The sequence below is a fragment of the Phallusia mammillata genome, chromosome 5, assembly GCF_965637545.1.
Source record: "Phallusia mammillata chromosome 5, kaPhaMamm4.hap1.1, whole genome shotgun sequence".
NCBI classification, from domain to species: Eukaryota; Metazoa; Chordata; class Ascidiacea; order Phlebobranchia; family Ascidiidae; genus Phallusia; species Phallusia mammillata.
Genome location: NC_137256.1, coordinates 7,776,595 through 7,801,327, shown reverse-complemented (window position 1 = coordinate 7,801,327; position 24,733 = coordinate 7,776,595). Strand labels below are relative to the sequence as shown.

The 24,733-nt window shown below is 37.0% G+C and overlaps 1 protein-coding gene across 1 annotated transcript; it reads left to right on the top strand.

The window, feature by feature from the left end:
- Nucleotides 1-2,869: 2,869 nt before the first annotated feature.
- On the top strand, nt 2,870-24,421 carry LOC145228202 (uncharacterized). The gene is made up of 21 exons (XM_080093206.1): nt 2,870-2,980; nt 3,723-3,877; nt 4,231-4,330; nt 4,417-4,594; nt 4,831-4,949; nt 5,485-5,772; nt 6,038-6,244; nt 6,373-6,561; nt 7,238-7,413; nt 8,011-8,128; nt 9,091-15,897; nt 15,960-16,045; nt 16,423-16,588; nt 16,781-16,932; nt 17,279-17,411; nt 18,585-18,722; nt 19,088-19,195; nt 19,941-21,110; nt 21,586-21,735; nt 22,365-22,486; nt 22,974-24,421. The coding sequence occupies exons 1-21, from the start codon at nt 2,899-2,901 to the stop codon at nt 23,244-23,246; spliced, it is 10,917 nt and encodes a 3,638-aa protein (XP_079949332.1). The 5' UTR covers nt 2,870-2,898; the 3' UTR covers nt 23,247-24,421.
- The last annotated feature ends 312 nt before the right edge of the window (nt 24,422-24,733 follow it).

Here is a 24,733-nt window from a genome sequence, read left to right as displayed (position 1 = left end):
TATCTCTGTTGTGTCCCAAATGGGACCTTAGCCAAAGATATTCATTGAAACCGTCAGGAATTTGGCTCGCTCAGATATGGTAACCCTAGTATATGTAAACAGGTGACACGTACTGTTATATAGCTGCCAGCGTAAACCTTCAACACAATGTAATAAAAAAAATTTGGGAAGTCCCTACGTATGGGTACTTTCTTAACTTCTTATTCTTCCAATACGCTGTTTAGCTTGCATGCAAAAAAAACGTTTTTTTAATAACGCAAATTCAAGTTTTTGTACGGTTCACTGCACCGCCATGACGCCGCAGTTTGTGCAACAGGTGACCGGGGAATAACGTCTTTTGTGTTAGAACTGGCGACGGGTTGACAGCAAAGCTTTGTTTCACGCACGCTCTGTTGTGTCAACGAAATGCGTAAAGGGAATTTGAACCAAAGCTTTCTGTTTTCGCCTTTTTTAAACGCATATTAGTTTACAGGTATATTTGTAACGTCAACATTGCTCTAACATGTGAATTTGGTGCGTTGTTTTGCAAACTCTAGTCTGTTTTGAGCCCGTCCTTACTTGCAGTGCTGCAAAGCTTTTAATTTTAATTAAATATCGTGAGTGTTCGTTTCAAGTCGGGTTGTGACGCAACGCTTGGCCGCAAGAAGGTGTCGAAATACCTGGATTTTAATTCTTGCGGTTGTTTTCATTTCTGGTACCCTTTCAAAATCCCGAAACATTGGCTTCCGCAGGATAAGCACTGCATAATACGAACTCTGGAGTCAGCGAAAAACGAGGTTGCGCATAGTGCCGCTAAAATGATCATGTACCCTGCTAACGTAAGTGGACGACTGCCAGAACATATCGAATTTCTTTGACAACGCACACAAATGACTTAGCCTACCAAAACTTTTTTAATTCTAGGGTTGAAAATGAATCAAATTTTAACGTTGTTAGCTGTAGTCTTCATTTAGAGTTACAAGGTTCGCTTAGGCTTCAAGTAAACTCTTGAGTAATGATTTTTGTCTTTGTGCCCTTTCCTTGATACTAATCGTTCTGCCTTGTTTCGCTTTTTTTGCGGTGAAAAAAACGCACTCTCATGTTAGTCTCAGCCATACACGCTTGGGTGAAATGGAACAAGACCAGAAAAGAGTTATGCGGTTACCCCGTGTAAGCTAAAACCTCGGTAAACATTATAGCAAGTGACAAACCTTAATTACATGTTTTTTAACACTTTAGGCACCATATCGTTGTCATTTTTTTCTTGTTTATGTTATTATAATGTAAAATTTTCAGAGAGCAAGAACTTATACCGTTTGCTTTATTTTCAAAAAATAAACAAACTACAGTATCATCTTTTATACCCGAACTGTCATTTGCTTTATTGGTTAACATCCAGTGCATTTGCATGGATGTAAATTGCGCACACAAACAAGGGCAAGGGGGAAAACCGCCTAACAAAAGGTTGTGGTACGATGTGAGCCCCTTTTTCTTGCCATCACAAGCTTATACGGCCCAGCGCACCCTTAGGACTAAGGCAACCTAATCATGGTGGGGCTTCTTTAGACTTTACTGCTTGTGTTGTGATGCAACTTAAATGTAAATCGCAAGGCAATGAGGTGGTCAAAGAATAGTTACAAACCTTAATCAGTATAAATAGGTTTTATAGAACATTATGCCAAATGTATATTTGTATATGCTCAAAAACTTAAGTAGTAGATCATATGAGCTTAGTAAACAAATTTAGTCTGAGTGTTTATGTTTGCCAGGTATTGTGCTTAGGCTATAATGATTACCCAGGTTATCTACTTACGTGAAAAGGGGGGGGGGCTTTCGTTTTGTGTTTTGGCATGATTGTGTCAAACCATCTAACCGTTACTTATGCTAAATTACAGAAATATTATGCGAGCTTGTAATAATTAGGCTATAACTTAGAGCTTTCGTTTTATGTTTTTTCATGTAATTAAATTTAACTCAGATCAGGCATTATGTTTGAAAATTCCTGGTTTCTTCTGAAACGCTTCGTTGCCACAGCGGTATTTGCACTTTAGTTTCGTTATTGCATACTTTTAAATCAGGTAACGTCAACATTTTCAACAGCACGGGTTTGGCGTTATATTTGGACACATTACCATTTCTTTGCCATAGCTTTGCATTTTCTATTTACCTTTAGATGAAAATTCGTTTTAGTGATACGTGTTTAATTTTAGCGGCAGTTAAAACATAGCACATAATTTGAAACAGTTCAAACTTTGATAGATTATAAAGTTGACAGTTAAACAAAAGTGGTGTTTCCCTAGGAAATATTTACCGGGTGTTTTACTTGCCCCCTCTTTTTACGTGGTGTAATGAAAATTCACGAACCGCAGTTTGGCTAATACGGGAAAATACGTCTGGCTTTCCGGTGGGGCTTTTTTAACATTGCGTAAAATTTGTAGCAGCTTGCTGAAGCCTATTCAAAAATAATTCGGCGACTTTTTATTGACATCAACTGAGCGTTGCATTGTAGAAAAATCTGTAGTTGTTGACAAATCTAATTTTGTTTATTAGGCTACAGTAGGAATAGTAGGCTAGGCCTAAACAAGTTTACGTTTGCTAATAGGTATTTACTGTAAGAATAAAGAAAATGCTACACAACAAACGGTGTACCTATAGAATTGGTATAAAACAGTTGTAAGCATTATTCTTACCGGTGAAGTTCAACATAGTCACATATGTGCAGTGGTGCGTATAGCCTACTTTGCGCAAGGGCCGGCGTATGTAGGCTAATTAACCTTAACCCAATATATGTTGTTTTCAAAGGCTTTTGTGGCAACTTTGTCAAACGTGAGTGGTTTAGGCAAAAAAATTGTCTTTAATCTGTAATGACGGGTTATAATTTATTTTGAAATTGCATTTTGACTCTGTGCTTTGCGTCTAATGACGATGCTGTGCGAGATATTGTGGATATTCGTCTGGCTGTTCTTAATTACGACCCAGTCAGTTCGATGCCAGTTACCAGGTAAGTTTTACAAGATAATAACTACGTAACAAATGCATAAAATCCTAAGATAAAAAAGGAAATAAGCAATACATTTGCATTTAAACACGGTTGCGAGTTTGTTGTGTTTTCATTTAAATCCTTGTCTCATCCACCACAAGTGCAATGAGCGCTCTAACAGGCGTCAATGCTCTGAGCGTTTCTTTGTTTTATGCAAACAAAAACGCCCAAAAGGCAAAAAATTTATTTATTGACCATGAGCAATTTTTCGTTAATTAAATTGCTTTAGGCTGTAATGATTAATACGTGTAAAGTGCGTATCAACTGCTACAAATTTTGGATTAAAACGCTTGGACGTTTATTGTGTTATTCTTTGAAAGGGGAAGTCCCCATTCGCGACAACACGCGTAACGTGACGCGCAGGGTTTACTGCTTGCTATTGCCAATGGGCTACTTTTAATGTCACAATTTACTATTTAAATCATGCGATTTACTGAATTTATTGTAATAAAATGCCAATCAATGCAATGCTCTGATTTGAAAGCAATTTATGCCAGTCTTCTATCCAAATCATTGTAAGTGTTGTTGTTTTTCTTCTTAAATTGTTAAGGGTTGTACTAAACACCTTACGTTAACACATGACGTGTCACGTGCGTCATAATATTAAGCCCAAAGCGGTATTTCAGATTAAAATTTGTGCATGGTGCAGTGATGCAGTTCACCACTTGTATGCGTTTCTAAGCAGAACTATTTCTTGTTTCAGCTCCAGCATCTGTCAGCATTACAAATCCTACAGCAGACAGCTTTACTGTTGAATTCAGTGCAGTTGCTGGTGCTACATCATACAATGTTACATACACTGCTTTTCATACCCCGAGTGACAGTGAAACACAATCAACAGTTTCGACTATTGACACAGTAAATACACACATGCTAATCGGATATACAAATGTCTTGGTTGACTTATGAATGGAAGAAATGTAGCCGATATTTGACGAGGAACTTCTACGAACTAGAATAACTTTTAGTTTGATGTTACAAAACTTGCCACAAAAGAAAAATAATATTTATCTGTCCAACACAGCTATCTATCCAACAACCAGGACAATTACCTTAAAAAATTGCATAGCATGTTGCTAATTGATTTGCAAGGGTATTTCAGCACTATAGTTGTTTCTACTCTTTCTTGCATGCGTTTGTTACCAGCTTTGAACAAGTTACAACATAACAGTAGTAACTCTTTTGTATTCACCTTACCTGTTATATTATAGATAACTGGCCTGAAGAGCAACATTCGATACAATGTAGTTGTTACTGCAATTGGTGATGATGGTGCTGGCACACCATCTATGTCTGTTCCAGCAAGAACAGGTAAATATGGAAGAGAATAATTTCATACTTTTTACTTTATACATTATGCAAAGTAAACAGATACCACATTTTTTATATTGTTTCAGCACCCAATGGAGTTGGTGTGCTGACTTTCATTACCACCCCAACTTTTTTTACCATGTACTTGGAGCAAGTACCAGGAGTTACAGGATTTGAAGTGGAAGTTAACAACACAATGGATGACACAAATTCAACAGTTTATGCAGTGCCTGACTCGGTTGTAAATTCCTTATATGTATCAGTGTAAGTTAAACACTTGTTTTGAATGATTGCCTGGTTTTGTTTATGTAAGAAAGCTACTAATTCCAACTTATATGATAATGAAAAAACTAAGCTTTGGTTACCACAAGATAAAATAGATACAAAACACAAAATGTTTTCCAATTCCATATGTGTACTAGTGTAACTAGGCAAATATATAGCTGTTTGTGTTGAACAGTAAACAGTTATGAGCAGACATGTTTTGGTGTGTATTACAGAGTTTTAAACCGGTTACCAAACACCAATTATTCGGTAAGGGTACGAGCATCTCAAGTAGCATTATCTGACTATTCGGAAAGTCAAAGTCCATATGGTGCAGCTCAATTTGTTGCAACAGGTAATTTGAAAAAAGACCCAAGCAAAAACATGTTATTTATTTAACTTAAAAATTTCTGTTCTGCATGTAATTTTTTATCAGTCATTTCAGTGTATATTAGTGAGGTTTATGTCCATATTCCTTTTGTTTCAAAATTTTAGCAACAAAAGTTAACACCGAAATAAGAAAAATGTAAACAATAAGGAATGCAATATTTATCAAATTAAATTAAATATTTACTTTTGCATCCATATATATTTGTTGTTATCAGATTTTGTAAATTTGCTGATTTTTTATTGGATTCTTTTGTTGTTTTTATGTATGGAATTTTTACATACAAACAAGAACTAACACGAATGTTTAGAAACGTATGTACACAGTTTTATAAAATATTTATATCTTTGTTTTTGTTCGGTAACTAATGATTTGTAGGCGTCCAAGTTATTACAAACTTTTAAATCAACACATGCTAGAATTGCATCTTTGTTGCCAATTGTGTAAATATATTTAAAGAAAGATGCACTTTTAACAAGATTTGGTTTTTGTTTCTCTGCAGATATGATATCAGTGTTTGCCTCCATCAACATTACTGGCCAAACATTTGCTTCTAATGCTAACAGTGATACAGCTTTAAGAGACACAATAGAGGGTGAACTACTTGCTGCTTATCAGATGCAACCAGAAAGGGTGGTCAATGTAACTGTAATTAGGTTTGAGGTTGGAACCTCACAATGTCACCATGAACTTATAGTTTCTGATCAAAGTGTTCCACCCAGTACTGCTGGTCTCAACTTGACAATGGTTAATTCTACTCTCTATTCTGATTCATTTGTTAGGTATCATGGTAAGTCCTACTTTATTGTTTTTTAAATATATTGTTTACTTTCACTTCTTTATGTAACAAATTTGATGTATCATTTCTTCACACACAGCCTTGGACAAAGTTTGCCCAGTTGCTTGATGTTTATCTGAAACGAAGAAATATAAATTGTTAGCTTTGTTGATTTCTGTGATGTTGCTTTTATATACAGTAGTACATCACATATTGTTGTCTGGGTGCTTTTCAGAGTTTACTTTCTTGTTTTCTTATCATATTTTGTGCTTTACAGGATCAGACACCATAAGGAATGGATATGACATTAATAGTGATTTAACAAGAAAAAATATTTTATACATCGGCTGTTCTGGTGAAGGCTTGGAAAGTGTACAACTGCACACTAAAGATGGACTAGTTGGATCACAGTCTCTAGTGTCAAATGATGGAATTTCTGCACAATCAAATAAGATTTTAGAACTGACAGCTGACTGTATTGGTGGCAAGTAATCCGTTTTGTGCCTTCGTATAAGGTTTTGTCATCTTATTTAACCTTGTAAATTGTTCTTGCCATCTGTTTAATATATAGTGTAAGGAGTGTTGGTAAACGTTTTTTTGTTATGTTTGCAGTATGTGATATGGAGTTGTGCGACGACAGGTGTCGCTTTTTACCCAGGGCTGACACAATATATGCATTTCGACCAAATTATTTATTTGAGGCTTGTGTGGATGGAGAAATTCCAAATTTCTATGATCGCCTGTTTTCTGCATCTGGTGGAGATGCCATTTTTGACCGCTACACTATTTTGTTTACTACAAGCAAGTATACACTATGTTTTGCAGAAGTATCTTAACTGGGAAACATGTTGTTTTACTTTTGTTTTTGTTTTTGTTTTTTAATTTTTCGCTTGTCTTCAAACATTTTTATTGAAACTAAAAACAGGCGAGTTTGATTATTTATTTGCGAAACAATACAGGTTGCAGCATAAAATGCTTTTCTGCAAAGAAATTTCGAGAACAGAATATCACATCTCAATGATAAAACAGGATCTGGCGTATATATTTAGTAAAAGCTGATATTAGTGTGCAATGTAATAGGCCATTGTCATTTAAACTAGATGGAGAAGATATAAGCATCAGGAATGTTTTTTTGGCCTTCAAGCTATAGCTATTATGAGTGGCAAAATATAAATAAAGAACAGGAGCATCATTACTTGCCAGAAACAATCACACAACAGATATATTGATCCAACAAATTGTTTAGCACATGCAATGTGCATATTATATCAATAAATATTTCAGAAAATACTTTTGGCTTTTACATTCACTATTGTAGCATAACTAGGAATGCAAAAAACAATACTTTACATTACATTATTTGGTAACAGAAAATGTTTAGCATTTTTTCATGCAATCGTAAAGCTGAAATTTTCAACATTTGTTTGGTACAATATTTTTAAGTATCATAACCAAACCTAACACTGCTTTTATGTAGATGCTTCTGGAATCAACAGTAGTTTATTCACTTCCACATCATTTCTGGATGGCAGTGGACTGACAATCACCTTCCCTCCCACTGTGCTCACACGCGGAATTGAAATGAATGTAACCTTAAATGGTGTAATTCAAACTTTATCTGAAAGCGAACTTGACAGCTCCAGTCAATACCAGGTAATGTGATAACCATAAATTACCCCATGCATGTGTTTTTTTAGTCAATGGTGCAGCTGCCAACACTAAAGAAACACTGTATATCAAAAAGCAATTGTGTTGTAGCCAAAGTACTGCAAATAAATAGTAGGCACTCTTTGTATTATCCAGTTATACCATTATCTATTTGTCATGAACTCTAATGCTAAAATGCTTAAACTTTTTGCATGCACTGCATTATATTAAGTCATCATTTAATATAGGTTTTTCAAACTGGGTTCAAATTTATCTGTACCTAGACTTCTTTATTTTTCTGTTTTTTAAAAAAAATAGGATCTTTATTATTTAAGTGCGATTGCATTCTGTACTATGTGGATGGCTTTTGTGAACACTTTTTAGCACAAGTTCAATGTTTTGTTCAAACATAGATTGCTCTGTTGTAAAGTTCTGTTACCAAATGTTGTGAAGAAATATATGGAGAAAATCCCCTATGTATAGTCTACTATTGAGATTCCTAATAAATTCCATGTGGTAGATTGATAATAAGTTTGAAAAAACACATTTTTAAGTTTTGAAAGCTTGGTAATGCCATAACCATGATAAAACCTTGTTTTACAGCTGGAGTTTAATATGTTGACTGGTAATCAATCATATTCTGTCACATTGAGTGCAAGTGTTCGTGCAACTAATGGAACCATACTAGAAACAGGACAAACTACATTCAATGCAATGACAGGTAAGATAAATATTGGGTTTTTGGTTCCGAATTTAGGTTATAGGTAACTTTCATTTCCAAACAATAGTTCTTTAAAGCATTTAGAAATGCCATACTTTTATATTTGCTGTATCTCGTCTCCAATGCTACTTTAGTTTGCAATGTCACCAACTATAAAAGCACTCGGATTTTGAATCTTTTGTTCGAGGGGGGCGCTTTTTGATTTTACTTGATTTGTTTGTTTGTTTTTTCTTGTTAGTTTCTAAAGTTTTCCAACTCATTTTGCAATGAAATGTTTGTTGCATTGAGTGAAAAGTTCACAGATGGTAGATAATTTCTTCTGGATGTGCCATTGGTTCGTTTGAATCAAAAGCCCCAACACCCCACTTGCCTCATAAAATGAGTGAATTTTAAACAATTTCCAAATTGAAAAAAATTTGGACTGTTTATAGAACATGCTGTTTCGAGTCCTTGATTGTTGTGTTTCCTTTTATAGCACCCTAAAATGGGTGAATATTTTGAACTATTTCTAAATTGGAAAAAATTCAGACAACTTGTAGAATTTGCTATTTATAGGTGTTGATTAATGTGTTTTACCTTATAGTTTCACTGTTCACCCCTTATTACTTTTAAAATAGAACTTTAAATAGGAGTAACGTTAAGCATTGTCTAAATTACAAAAGATTTGGATAGTTTGTATTGAAATGGTCAAAGCTTTATTGAGTAGCCGCACTACGTCTGAGTCATGTTAGAATTGTCTAGGACAAAAGTGGGCAACCTTTTCGAAAGCGTGGACCAAATTGTAGTGATATGGTGAAGGCAGATCCTGACAGTGGTCATGCAATAACATAACATGATAGACAAACTCAACTTAAACTCGTATTTGTTTGATGTGTGTATGTTAAATATTAAGTGAAATATACAGTACAATATGAAGAAATGTTCACTATAATTACAAAAGCAAATGTATGCTATAATTACAGATCTCAATGAATGTGAGTCAGTGCACAACTGTAGTGAAAATGCAAACTGCACCAACACACTTGGGAGCTTCAATTGTACATGCAATCCTGGTTTTGTTGGAAATGGAACCACATGTGAAGACATTTGCTTAGCTGAACCTATACAGTACAATTGTGACACAAATGCAGCCTGCACTAGAACCAATACTGGATTCAATTGCACATGTAATCCTGGTTTTGTTGGCAACGGAATGATGTGTCAAGACATTTGTAACACTACAGACCATACTTGTGATTCAAATGCAACCTGCACTAGAACCAATACTGGATTCAATTGCACATGTAATCCTGGTTTTGTTGGCAACGGAATGATGTGTCAAGACATTTGTAACACTACAGAACATACTTGTGACTCAAATGCAACCTGCACTAGAACCAATACTGGATTCAATTGCACATGTAATCAAGGTTTTGTTGGCAACGGAATGATGTGTGAAGACGTTTGTAATACTACAGAACATACTTGTGACTCAAATGCAACCTGCACTAGAACCAATACTGGATTTAATTGCACATGTAATCCAGGTTTTGTTGGCAACGGAATGATGTGTGAAGACGTTTGTAACACTACAGAACATACTTGTGACTCAAATGCAACCTGCACTAGAACCAATACTGGATTCAATTGCACATGTAATACTGGTTTTGTTGGCAACAGAATGGTGTGTGAAGACGTTTGTAACACTACAGAACATACTTGTGACTCAAATGCAACCTGCACTAGAACCAATACTGGATTTAATTGCACATGTAATCCTGGTTTTGTTGGCAATGGAATGGTGTGTGAAGACGTTTGTAACACTACAGAACATACTTGTGACTCAAATGCAACCTGCACTAGAACCAATACTGGATTCAATTGCACATGTAATCCTGGTTTTGTTGGCAACGGAATGACGTGTGAAGAGGTTTGTAACACTACAGAACATACTTGTGACTCAAATGCAACCTGTACTAGAACCAACATCGGATTCAATTGCACATGTAATCCAGGTTTTGTTGGCAACGGAATGACGTGTGAAGACGTTTGTAACACTACAGAACATACTTGTGACTCAAATGCAACCTGTACTACAACCAATACTGGATTCAATTGCACATGTAACCCTGGTTTTGTTGGCAACGGAATGATGTGTGAAGACGTTTGTAATACTACAGAACATACTTGTGACTCAAATGCAACCTGTACTAGAACCAACATCGGATTCAATTGCACATGTAATCCAGGTTTTGTTGGCAACGGAATGATGTGTGAAGACGTTTGTAACACTACAGAACATACTTGTGACTCAAATGCAACCTGTACTAGAACCAACATCGGATTCAATTGCACATGTAATCCTGGTTTTGTTGGCAACGGAATGATGTGTGAAGACATTTGCAATACTACAGACCATACTTGTGACTCAAATGCAACCTGTACTAGAATCAACACCGGATTCAATTGCACATGTAATCCAGGTTTTGTTGGCAACGGAATGATGTGTGAAGACATTTGTAACACTACAGAACATACTTGTGACTCAAATGCAACCTGCACTAGAACCAACACCGGATTCAATTGCACATGTAATCCAGGTTTTGTTGGCAACGGAATGATGTGTGAAGACATTTGTAATACTACAGAACATACTTGTGACTCAAATGCAACTTGCACTAGAACCAATACTGGATTCAATTGCACATGTAATCCAGGTTTTGTTGGCAACGGAATGATGTGTGAAGACATTTGTAACACCAAAGAACATAATTGTGACTCAAATGCAACCTGCACTAGAACCAATACTGGATTCAATTGCACATGTAATCCAGGTTTTGTTGGCAACGGAATGACATGTGAAGACGTTTGTAACACCACAGAACATACTTGTGACTCAAATGCAACCTGCACTAGAACCAATACTGGATTCAATTGCACATGTAATCCAGGTTTTGTTGGCAACGGAATGACATGTGAAGACGTTTGTAACACCACAGAACATACTTGTGACTCAAATGCAACCTGCACTAGAACCAATACTGGATTGAATTGCACATGTAATCCAGGTTTTGTTGGCAACGGAATGACATGTGAAGATGTTTGTAATACTACAAACCATACTTGTGACTCAAATGCAACCTGCACTAGAACCAATACTGGATTCAATTGCACATGTAATCCTGGTTTTGTTGGCAACGGAATGATGTGTGAAGACGTTTGTAACACTACAGAACATACTTGTGACTCAAATGCAACTTGCACTAGAACCAATACTGGATTCAATTGCACATGTAATCCAGGTTTTGTTGGCAACGGAATGATGTGTGAAGACATTTGTAATACTACAAACCATACTTGTGACTCAAATGCAACCTGCACTAGAACCAATACTGGATTCAATTGCACATGTAATCCTGGTTTTGTTGGCAACGGAATGATGTGTGAAGACGTTTGTAACACTACAGAACATACTTGTGACTCAAATGCAACTTGCACTAGAACCAATACTGGATTCAATTGCACATGTAATCCAGGTTTTGTTGGCAACGGAATGATGTGTGAAGACGTTTGTAACACTGCAGAACATACTTGTGACTCAAATGCAACTTGCACTAGAACCAATACTGGATTAAATTGCACATGTAATCCAGGTTTTGTTGGCAACGGAATGATGTGTGAAGACATTTGTAACACTACAGAACATACTTGTGACTCAAATGAAACCTGTACTAGAACCAACACCGGATTCAATTGCTCATGTAACCCTGGTTTTGTTGGCAACGGAATGATGTGTGAAGACGTTTGTAACACTACAGAACATACCTGTGACTCAAATGCAACTTGCACTAGAACCAATACTGGATTCAATTGCACATGTAATCCTGGTTTTGTTGGCAACGGAATGATGTGTGAAGACATTTGTAATACTACAGACCATACTTGTGACTCAAATGCAACCTGTACTAGAATCAACACCGGATTCAATTGCACATGTAATCCAGGTTTTGTTGGCAACGGAATGACGTGTGAAGACGTTTGTAACGCTACAGAACATACTTGTGACTCAAATGCAACCTGTACTAGAACCAACACCGGATTCAATTGCACATGTAATCCAGGTTTTGTTGGCAACGGAATGATGTGTGAAGACGTTTGTAACACTACAGAACATACCTGTGACTCAAATGCAACTTGCACTAGAACCAATACTGGATTCAATTGCACATGTAATCCTGGTTTTGTTGGCAACGGAATGATGTGTGAAGACATTTGTAATACTACAGACCATACTTGTGACTCAAATGCAACCTGTACTAGAATCAACACCGGATTCAATTGCACATGTAATCCAGGTTTTGTTGGCAACGGAATGACGTGTGAAGACGTTTGTAACGCTACAGAACATACTTGTGACTCAAATGCAACCTGTACTAGAACCAACACCGGATTCAATTGCACATGTAATACTGGTTTTGTTGGCAACGGAATGATGTGTGAAGACGTTTGTAACACTACAGAACATACTTGTGACTCAAATGCAACTTGCACTAGAACCAATACTGGATTCAATTGCACATGTAATCCAGGTTTTGTTGGCAACGGAATGATGTGTGAAGACGTTTGTAATACTACAGACCATACTTGTGACTCAAATGCAACCTGTACTAGAACCAACATCGGATTCAGTTGCACATGTAATCCAGGTTTTGTTGGCAGCGGAATGATGTGTGAAGACGTTTGTAACACCACAGAACATACTTGTGACTCAAATGCAACCTGTACTAGAACCAATACTGGATTCAATTGCACATGTAATCCAGGTTTTGTTGGCAACGGAATGACATGTGAAGACGTTTGTAACACCACAGAACATACTTGTGACTCAAATGCAACCTGCACTAGAACCAATACTGGATTCAATTGCACATGTAATCCAGGTTTTGTTGGCAACGGAATGACATGTGAAGATGTTTGTAATACTACAAACCATACTTGTGACTCAAATGCAACCTGCACTAGAACCAATACTGGATTCAATTGCACATGTAATCCTGGTTTTGTTGGCAACGGAATGACGTGTGAAGACGTTTGTAACACCACAGAACATACTTGTGACTCAAATGCAACCTGCACTAGAACCAATACTGGATTCAATTGCACATGTAATCCAGGTTTTGTTGGCAACGGAATGACATGTGAAGATGTTTGTAATACTACAAACCATACTTGTGACTCAAATGCAACCTGCACTAGAACCAATACTGGATTCAATTGCACATGTAATCCAGGTTTTGTTGGCAACGGAATGATGTGTGAAGACGTTTGTAACACTACAGAACATACTTGTGACTCAAATGCAACTTGCACTAGAACCAATACTGGATTCAATTGCACATGTAATCCAGGTTTTGTTGGCAACGGAATGATGTGTGAAGACATTTGTAATACTACAAACCATACTTGTGACTCAAATGCAACCTGCACTAGAACCAATACTGGATTCAATTGCACATGTAATCCTGGTTTTGTTGGCAACGGAATGATGTGTGAAGACGTTTGTAACACTACAGAACATACTTGTGACTCAAATGCAACTTGCACTAGAACCAATACTGGATTCAATTGCACATGTAATCCAGGTTTTGTTGGCAACGGAATGATGTGTGAAGACGTTTGTAACACTGCAGAACATACTTGTGACTCAAATGCAACTTGCACTAGAACCAATACTGGATTGAATTGCACATGTAATCCAGGTTTTGTTGGCAACGGAATGATGTGTGAAGACATTTGTAACACTACAGAACATACTTGTGACTCAAATGAAACCTGTACTAGAACCAACACCGGATTCAATTGCTCATGTAACCCTGGTTTTGTTGGCAACGGAATGATGTGTGAAGACGTTTGTAACACTACAGAACATACCTGTGACTCAAATGCAACTTGCACTAGAACCAATACTGGATTCAATTGCACATGTAATCCTGGTTTTGTTGGCAACGGAATGATGTGTGAAGACATTTGTAATACTACAGACCATACTTGTGACTCAAATGCAACCTGTACTAGAATCAACACCGGATTCAATTGCACATGTAATCCAGGTTTTGTTGGCAACGGAATGACGTGTGAAGACGTTTGTAACGCTACAGAACATACTTGTGACTCAAATGCAACCTGTACTAGAACCAACACCGGATTCAATTGCACATGTAATCCAGGTTTTGTTGGCAACGGAATGATGTGTGAAGACGTTTGTAACACTACAGAACATACCTGTGACTCAAATGCAACTTGCACTAGAACCAATACTGGATTCAATTGCACATGTAATCCTGGTTTTGTTGGCAACGGAATGATGTGTGAAGACATTTGTAATACTACAGACCATACTTGTGACTCAAATGCAACCTGTACTAGAATCAACACCGGATTCAATTGCACATGTAATCCAGGTTTTGTTGGCAACGGAATGACGTGTGAAGACGTTTGTAACGCTACAGAACATACTTGTGACTCAAATGCAACCTGTACTAGAACCAACACCGGATTCAATTGCACATGTAATACTGGTTTTGTTGGCAACGGAATGATGTGTGAAGACGTTTGTAACACTACAGAACATACTTGTGACTCAAATGCAACCTGCACTAGAACCAATACTGGATTCAATTGCACATGTAATCCAGGTTTTGTTGGCAACGGAATGATGTGTGAAGACATTTGTAACACCACAGAACATACTTGTGACTCAAATGCAACCTGCACTAGAACCAATACTGGATTCAATTGCACATGTAATCCAGGTTTTGTTGGCAACGGAATGACATGTGAAGACGTTTGTAACACCACAGAACATACTTGTGACTCAAATGCAGCCTGCACTAGAACCAATACTGGATTCAATTGCACATGTAATCCAGGTTTTGTTGGCAACGGAATTACCTGTGAAGACGTTTGTAACACCACAGAACATACTTGTGACTCAAATGCAACCTGCACTAGAACCAATACTGGATTCAATTGCACATGTAATCCAGGTTTTGTTGGCAACGGAATGATGTGTGAAGACGTTTGTAATACTACAGAACATACTTGTGACTCAAATGCACCCTGCACTAGAACCAACACTGGATTCAATTGCACATGTAATTCTGGTTTTGTTGGCACAGGAATGATGTGTGAAGATATTTGTAACACTACAGACCATACTTGTGACTCAAATGCAACCTGCACTAGAACCAATACTGGGTTCAATTGCACATGTAATCCAGGTTTTGTTGGCAACGGAATGACATGTGAAGATGTTTGTAACACCACAGAACATACTTGTGACTTAAATGCAACCTGCACTAGAACCAATACTGGATTTAATTGCACATGTAATCCTGGCTTTGTTGGCAACGGAATGATGTGTGAAGACATTTGCTTAGCGGAATCTATACACCACAATTGTGACACAAATGCAACTTGCACCAGGACTACTGATGGATTCAACTGTACATGTAATCCTGGTTATTTTGGGACTGGAAGAGTTTGTCATGATAATTGTTTACTTTCTGAACAAAATTGTGACACAAATGCAATGTGCGCAAAGACTGCTGTGGGATTTAACTGCACATGCAATCCTGGTTATACTGGAAACGGAACATTTTGTGAAATGTTTGATTATTGCTTAGTTGGTATGGATAATTGTGACACAAATGCTGAGTGCCTAAGCACTGTTGGAAGTTTTCAATGTGAATGCATGCCAGGATATGTTGGTGATGGTGTGCTTTGTGTAGGTAAGATTTTGCAACCTGTAATTTTGCAACATGATGGCATTGTGCCATGATTTAATTTGCAGCTATGCCCCAATTGGAAATTACTGCCTTTACACACACTTCTGTGATTGTGACATTTGTGATTCGAGATCAAAGATTTCCTCATACAGTAAGTGGTCATATTTGTCCAACTTCATTGAAATTGTGGTTCTTACCTACTCCTTAAACCAAGCAAAGCTTAGAATGTCTTTTTGATCCCAGTGAATTAGTATACAGTTGCTGTCACACCTAGTATGAACTTATCATGCTCGTTCATTCATTCCCTTCTAAACAACTTAATCTATTTCTATTTAAATAAAAACATAGAATGAGAAAAGAAATTGGATTGATTTATTGATGTGATATAACACAACTCACAAGCACACCAGTGTAAAAAACAATATATTTGTTCTGTGTGTATCTTATTTAGTTATGTTAGTGACATGTATTTGCATTAAGCCTCAGAGTTGGAAATATCCTAACAGTCCTTTTTTGATTATGTTTCAGGTATTTATTCGCAACATGGCAAATGGTTTAACCAGAATGATTAATAATGTTATTGGTGATTTTGTGGAAGTGACTGGTTTGGATGAGGCAACAAACTATGAATTTGTGGCTGAACCAGAAATAACAAATATGACTGTAATGAGTGAACCAGTATTCCAAACAACAGGTATGTTATAAATTTAAAACTTTGAAGGATACAAATTTTTATATCATTTTACACTAAAATTTTTTGGCTGTTTTTTGTGTATGCACTTTGGTGACATGTGAGACTCAAATGAAAACAAAAAATCACTGTCTAACAATATTATCCAAAATCAAACACTTGCTTTCAATTGAAAAACAAATTTTATTCATACAGTTTTTGGAAGGGTTAAAGGTTTTGAAGTTGAACAAATAGGAAGCAGTTTTGTTGTGCTTGGATGGCTACAATCACAAGGAGCTCAATCTTATGTTTTAAATGTAAATGTGGTTGTTGCCAGAAGACGGAGAATGGTTGCTGGAGCTGATACGGTATGACTGTGTGACCTCAACGTCAACTGGTATTTACTAGTCAAGAAAAGAACTTCGATTTTTTCAACAACCTAAAATTTTTGTTCACTTCATAACAATAATGGCACAAAAATACCTATTTTACAGTTTGTTTGGCCTGTCATTCTAGTTTTAAAGCTTACTTGCTGTCAACAAAAGCTGTACTAGAGTTGTTTGATTTTAGTCGATGGCTGGATAGGCAACTTCTAAATGCATTATGCTGACGTGGAGTCTGTCAACAAGCTGCTTATTATTAGTCCATTCTTTTGTTTTTGATTTTATTTACTCTGGTGTGAATTGTTAGTATTGTGAACTGATTTGTTCTTAGACAATTAACCTTTTATCAAATGCAACTGGCCACAACGTGACAGGACTGCAAGCAGCACAAAGTTACACATTGCAATTAGCTGCTCAAAACAGTGCAGGAACTGGATTACTCACTGAACTTAGAGTTACTACAAGTGGGTTACTTAACTTTATTTGAGTGTAAAACATGAAACCAGTCATATGTAGTTTTCGTGTGGGGACTAATGCAGAGAGGCACTGCTGCATTGTGGAAAAGCAAAATTAAAATGTTTGTGGAATTGGCAAAATGCATGTGGTTAACTTACTTTTAAAAAACACCAAAGGGTCTTTGTATTGTTTTCTGAGTGCCTATGAATGTGGAAAATTAGAAGGCGATTTGGTATTTTCAAAAGGGTTTTTATGGGGGAAAATCCGGACCCCCTCTTTTTAAAAAATGTTGTGCGTAAATTAAATAGGCTCAAATCGTTCCGTTACCGTTGCGTGATAACAGGGAGTCGTTATCTCAAAGCCGTGAGCTTTCAATCTCTTGTGTTCGCTTCTTATCTAATCGCCAATTGTGACGTAACAAGGGTTTAACAAGGAGTTTTATGCGCTAACAAGCGAAAAGTTACGTTCCGGTTAGAACGCTGGTTTTAATTTGTTTTTGTTAGTGTTAAATGTACTAAATGCAACTGTTTTTGCAGTAAAACAATGTAAACTGAGTAAAATTGGTTAAAAACGTTTAATGTTGTATTGTTTCTGTTAACTTTGTTAATAATAAAATAACTTAACAGTTTCGACCTGACAAACACGTATTAGTTTGCCACACACAGGTAAACGTAATTTGTTACTCACTAGGCACAATTTTTGCCTTCTGCAGTTACCAACTTTAGTGCATCCGTGACATTGCGCAACTTAACAGTAGGATTGCCGCTTCAGAAAGGCGTTCAGTTCTTTAGAAATTGCTGCCCGTTTTTTTAAGCAACAATTTTGATTGCCTGATTGCAGTTTTGCTGAGTAAGCTTTGCTGAGAAAAACCGCCAAAGTCGAAAGTTGGACCGGGTTTCGGTTTTGGGCCTGCTTACAATTTTGGACATTTGAAGCGTTTTGCCGCTTAACGCGTCGTTTTAAACCAGAAAACGAAATAAGCGACAATTTAGTGGCATTTTGACATGTCAATTACGTATTCAGTCTCGTGCGGTTTAGCACTTTTGTGTGGAAAATTTTTCAAAGCGATCTAATGACGTATAATGACGTCATTAGGGAATTTCCCAAAATAAAACGTTGGACCCCCCCTTTAAAAATTTCTGGATACGCCCCTGAGTTGAATTGGTTTTCATTTGTTCCAGGACCCAATGCTACAACTGGTTTAATAATTACAAACCCATGCACAACACCAAGCTTGACTTGGGATTCTGTGGATGGTGCTACAAACTACTCAGTACTTGTGACATCTACATTTGCTTCTGCAACTTACATCACTCCAGGTGCTTGAATTATTTCATTATCAATGTGGATAATCTAAAAGCTTGAGTCATGTTACTCAAACATGAGATACCTCATAAAAAGAGGTTAATTGCTATTCTAACTGCCAAGTTTTTACTTGTGATCAATTGTCTGTGAAATTAAGTACAATGTAATGAGAGATAACTTTTTTTAGATTTTGGAATAAATTAGATTTATTATTGACTTGTGATTAACAACAATCGTCTGTTTCAAAAAACAGTGTTACTTTTTTGTAGTCTAATATATTTACTATGTGATATTTTCTTAGGGGCCAGATATTTTACTGTGACCCTTTAATTACTTACTGCTATATAAACAAAAAATTATTTTATTAATGTTTTTACAGAACCCAGTTTGGTGTTGACAAACTTAAGCAACTGTTTGAACCACACAGTTGCTGTTTCTGCATGCAATGATCTCTGTGGTTCACCGATTACTGGAAACATAATACCAGGTATTTTTTTCATTAGGTCGTTGGCACAACACAGGCAAGCAGCAATCGTAGTTTGTGCTTTTTATGGCTATTTAAATCTATCTCTTAAGGTTTTTTACTACTATTAACATGGTAGCCATTTTGTAATGTAAGTTCCTAGGGCTAAAACATAATTGTAATGTAAAATATACTCTAAATCTTTCATACCTGTAAAGACTTACAGAGATTTTTAACTGTTATATAGGCAGGGTTGCCATTGACTTGAAACCAAAAATAGGGACAACCGAAAAAGTAAACTTTCGTATGAAACAAAACAAACGTTTTTGAGCAAATCTTTGCATTTATACGAACTGTGACATATCATATGCAATATTTTGCCGACATCAATCTGTTCTAGCCATTCCTTCTTCGTAGAAACTGAATCTCACTGCAGTCTAGGGTTACTTTTACTTGTAGAAAAGGATTTGACCAGTATTTGTTGAAAATAAGACAAAAGTCAAGTTAAAAATACGGACATTTCTTAGAAATAAGGACAATGAACTTTTCTAAGACATTGTTCTTTAAAAAAAGGACAAATCTTAGAAATAAGGACGGTATGGCAACCCTGTATATAGGTTCTCTACTATAATGTGTCATTTCTATTAGCGCTATACAGATCATGCATAAGACAAATTATACAAGAGCTATAAAATTTTGAGTAAAAAGATCTAAACCAGTATTTGCGTGTAAACATCACAACGTATAAAATTTGTTTTAACGTGTGTAGATTGTTGTGATGTGAAGGCCACCTGCGCCAACTGTTCCAGCAACTTCGCGTGTACATGCCAGGAAGGTTACCATGGTGACGGCAAGACGTGCACCGACATGGATGAATGCGGCTTGTCGACGACTATCGTTTTACGTAACGAGACGTGCGTGGCTTTAAACAGGACTACGATACGATTTGTTGACCCTGCGTTGGTTCGAACGTGCCATAGTATCGCCTCATGTGGCAATATTAACGGTAGCTTTAACTGTGATTGTCCTGCTGGTTATATGGGTGACGGTACAGACTGCCAAGACAGGAATGAATGTGAAGATTTTGACGCTTCCACGGCCAATTGCAACAACACCAATGGTTCATTCGAGTGCGTATGTAGAGAAGGATTTACAGGTGATGATTGTAACCACTGCACCGACATCGACGAATGTGAAAATAATTCGGCTGGATGTCATGCAAATGCCACCTGCAAAAACACAATGGGCAGCTTTGCATGCGAATGCAGTAGCGGATTTTCGGGAAACGGAACGTATTGTTCAGATATCGACGAATGCATGACCCAACCTGATATATGTTTTAGCAACATTAGTGGCTTAATTTCCTGTCCCGAGCCTGGTTTGCCCGTAGCCCGTTGCCATGAACAACCCACTTGCGAAAATACGATTGGAAATTATAGTTGCGTCTGTGGTGGTGGATTTATTGAAAACGGAAGCTTTTGCGAAGACATCAACGAATGCATTTCCAACCCTTACCCTTGTCACACAAACGCAAGATGCGACAATACTGCGGGTAACTACTCATGCGTCTGCCGTTCAGGATATACTGGTAATGGAACGTACTGCAACGATACGGACGAGTGCAGGAATTCCTCAAATCTTTGCCACGCGTATGCCAACTGCAGCAACACAGAAGGCAGCTACAGCTGTGAATGCACTCCCGGTTTTATAGGAGACAGATTTAATTGCACAAGTGTGGTTTGTCTTTCTGATCCATGTCATAACAACGCATCATGTACCCCCGAAGGTAATCGGTACCAATGTACATGTAAAACTGGATTTAGAGGGAACGGCACCTACTGCGTGGATATCAATGAATGCACTGAAACCAACCATTCGTGTCACCAATGTCAAAACCAAATTGGCAGCTTCAATTGTGTGTGCAACACAGGGTTCACAAGTAAGCAGAGACATTCGTGTAAAAGTATGTTTGGTCCATATCAGGGTCGATTGTTATTTCGAGGTGGTAATTTCCAGATCCTTTTGTACAGCATTGTAGGTACATGGTAATGTATGACATCCCTAACAACCCTGTTGCGATCATGTGCTATAGAAATGTCTGTTATTACACTGCTGTTGAATACACATGATTATATTGCGATACAATTTAATGTCATAAAATTACCGGACGCCCATGACAAAAATAATGTGTTTACCGTGCTAGAAGTCCAAGACCAGCGTTAAACTTGTAGTTTTGGTAAAATATAAGGTCATTGAAGCAAATACAGTGACATTTTGGTGCCAATATTTCCGAAATGTTTCGGAACTACTGTTCATTAGTCTTCTAACTTGTGATTTGAATTTTAGGTTTTAAAATATTTCTTGTTTTTTTACATGGAGTGTTTCAGTCAAGTATGATCGTTTTTCATTTACAGCAAACGGCTCCGACTGCAAAGATATAAACGAATGTCTGCAAAACGTTTGTCACGATCTAGCAACTTGCTCAAACACGATTGGAAGCTACACATGCCGGTGTAACGACACTTATGTTGGCGATGGAACAAATTGCGTTCCTTTAAACCAAGGTGAAATACTAAACTAAACTAAAACTTCATTGAGGGCCAAGTGAATTGATCGTTACAATTGCTTTTAACATTGTATATATATATTTCGTTAAAAGGTTTTGGGATTGTTCCTTATTCAAATAGAATATATTGCCCAGGATTTTGCACACATTTTTGGAATACATTAGCGCCAAAAAAGGGTTGCAGACCACCAGGCTTGCAGAGTGGCTGGAGCTCGATTTATACTAGTACTAGCATATACCCTGTCTCTTAGGATTTTTTATGACACCGGGACAAAATAATTATAAAGTGCTACTGCGATTCGTTAACGTTGTCGGTATGCGGTTAAATAAATCGCTGTTTTATGTTTTTATGTCGTTTGCAAAGGCACATGCCTTGGGCCTAATTTATGACCGCTGTGAGTAAAAAATGAAGAGTTTTACATTTTATATCCTTTGTGAGGCCTTCGTACATATGACTTTATTTAAAAATTGTGATTACGATTTCTTATATTGTACAGTCATAAATCTAACTAAAAATACCTGACTCTAACTTTGCAACCGTGTTGCACACTGGGTTTTTGGAATACATGTGTACCAAGCAACGTTTTTACCATAAAACCTGTTGTAACAAAAATAATACGTTTCTAGGACTTGCTTCATGGATAATCGCAGTCATAGTTGTTGGAATATTGTTGATTCTCTTGGTAATTGGTTTGTCGGTCCTCTATGTGCGTCACCGTCGTCACCGTCGTACTTATGTACCAGATACGGTAAGAGCTCTGTTTTGATCTGGAACAATGGGTGACTGTTTCTCCATTGATGAAAAATGTAAAAAGAGTAAGGGACAATTTTGGTAATGGGCACATTGTAATTAACGATAAATACAAATATCTCTTGAAAAACATCTAGTTAACAAGCAATTGGCTCAGTTACGAGCTGTGTAAAGAAGAATGCAATTCATCGGGAATATAACATTTCAAACGTCTACTTTTTCCATTATGTATTTATTAGGAGTTACCAGGAGATCTGTTTTTATTATTTACGAGTTTTTTTTGTCATTCAAAGAAGTTTTTGCGTTTAGTCACGATTCGTTTCAACATTGCGCAGCTCTGTTTGGAGATTGTTTTGGTCTATCGCTATGTTGTCTTTTTCCAAATGAAATTAACTCAAGTCAAAAAATGACCTAAAAAAGCGCGCTAGATGCCAATTGTACAGGACAAATGTTTTAATGATGTTGTTTTCTGTTGAAACTTAAAGAAAAATGCGCTTGTTCGAGATGAAAGGAGCACGATTCGCTACGACGGAATCGACATTTCCGGGACAACCAACATTGACCCCACAAACGTCGAAGACAATGGTTCCAGTGATGTGACAATCGTCGAAGACCCGACTCACCCTGTAGAGAATGGCGACTCGAATCATTCTTTGGAAAACAGATCCTCAACTAACCCCACAGAAAACGAAACTCCAGCTATTCCTGCTGGAAGTGGTGCCAATAATACAGTAATTGAAAACGATGTTTCGCTGTAGCCCACCGAAAATGTGTTTAAGCGCTTTATATGTTTGTTTGTGTACCCAGTATTACTGTATAGCGATTATGTACCCATTCAAATTTCCCGTATCCGCGGAGAGTAACAATTTCTTGTTTAAGCTTGCCAAAATCGAGTGCCGTTTAACCTATTCCTAACTGCTTTGTTGCTTCAAAACAGTAGGATCATAACCCATAATCTTCACCTAACAGAATGGTTGTTGTAATTTTGAACGCATTCAGTACATGTTAGTAAATGCATCAATTTTGGGTGCTGAATTTCATAAAAAAGTCCTGCAGGTTTCCATACTGCCTTAAATCATTGTTTCGTAAGCGCCACATTTTTTCTAATGTCTGTGTGCAAGTACATGCAATGTATATGCTTTTATTCTAGTGTTATGTAATTTCATTTCTAATGAACGAAATGGGAGTGTAATTTCCGAAAATGTGTTTTCATAAAGATACCCAATTTTCTGTCAATTTGTTTGAATTTACACTAACACAACAATGTGTACTGCCTAAAAACATTGTTTTCAGTGCAAAGTTTGGCGACTATTTTGCTTGAGCAAGTTTTTGGGCACTTATATGCAATGTTATGACTTACCAAGCGAGTACCAAGCTTATTGAACATTGTCATTGTTTGTATGCATTATGTCAGGGGTTCCCAACCTGTGGTACGCGTACCACTAGTGGTACGCGAAGGTTTTTCAGGTGGTACGCGAGTAGCTTTCGTTTTACTCACAAAAACATGAAACCACAACTTTATGTTTTGTTCGACCAATTGATTGACAGTAAACAAAAACAAAAATCTCATTAGGTTTAGTTGTAGTGCTTTAGTGTTATTTCAGTGGGCCAATGTTATTCTTCTGAACAAGACATGATTCGATTAAATTAGTTTTGATGTAAGAAGTGGTACGCGTGGCAATACAGAGCATCCAAGTGGTACGAGATCGTAAAAAGGTTGGGAACCCCTGCATTATGTTATCCGCCTGCGTTTGTTAGACATGACAGGATAACCTCCTGGATTTAACTTAGCAAATTCATTTCATCGTTGCGTCCTGCACTTTGTTTGACTCGCTTTTGTGCAATAAGTTATTTTGGAAAAATAATATGTTTCGATCGTGTTACGGCCGACAAGGCGAAGATTATGGAAACAGGCAATGACTGCTACGAAAAATTCTCAACGGTTATTTCTGAGTGAGTCAAGTGCAACTTGCAGCAGATTACTAATGGATTTAATTGCTCATGCCATCCTGGTTATGTTGGAAATGAAATAATGTGTGAAGACATTAGCTGTACCTATACAGCATAGTTGTGACAAAAATACAGCTTGCACTAGAACTTCTGATGGATTTACCTGCACATTCAATACTGGTTAAACTGGAAATGGGACATTTTGTAAAGACATTTGTTTAACTGATTTTCATACCTGAAACAGAAATGCAATTTGCAGTAGAACAAACACTCGATTCGATTGCACATGTAATCC

What these genes read in the sequence shown, in the direction of transcription:
- LOC145228202 (XM_080093206.1), top strand. Translation starts at nt 2,899, where the DNA reads ATGACGATGCTGTGCGAGATATTGTGGATATTCGTCTGGCTGTTCTTA. An exon ending in AGCTCAATTTGTTGCAACAG is followed by an intron (nt 4,950 to 5,484) that starts GTAATTTGAAAA and finishes GTTTCTCTGCAG; the next exon opens with ATATGATATCAGTGTTTGCC. An exon ending in TGATGGTGTGCTTTGTGTAG is followed by an intron (nt 15,898 to 15,959) that starts GTAAGATTTTGC and finishes TTTAATTTGCAG; the next exon opens with CTATGCCCCAATTGGAAATT.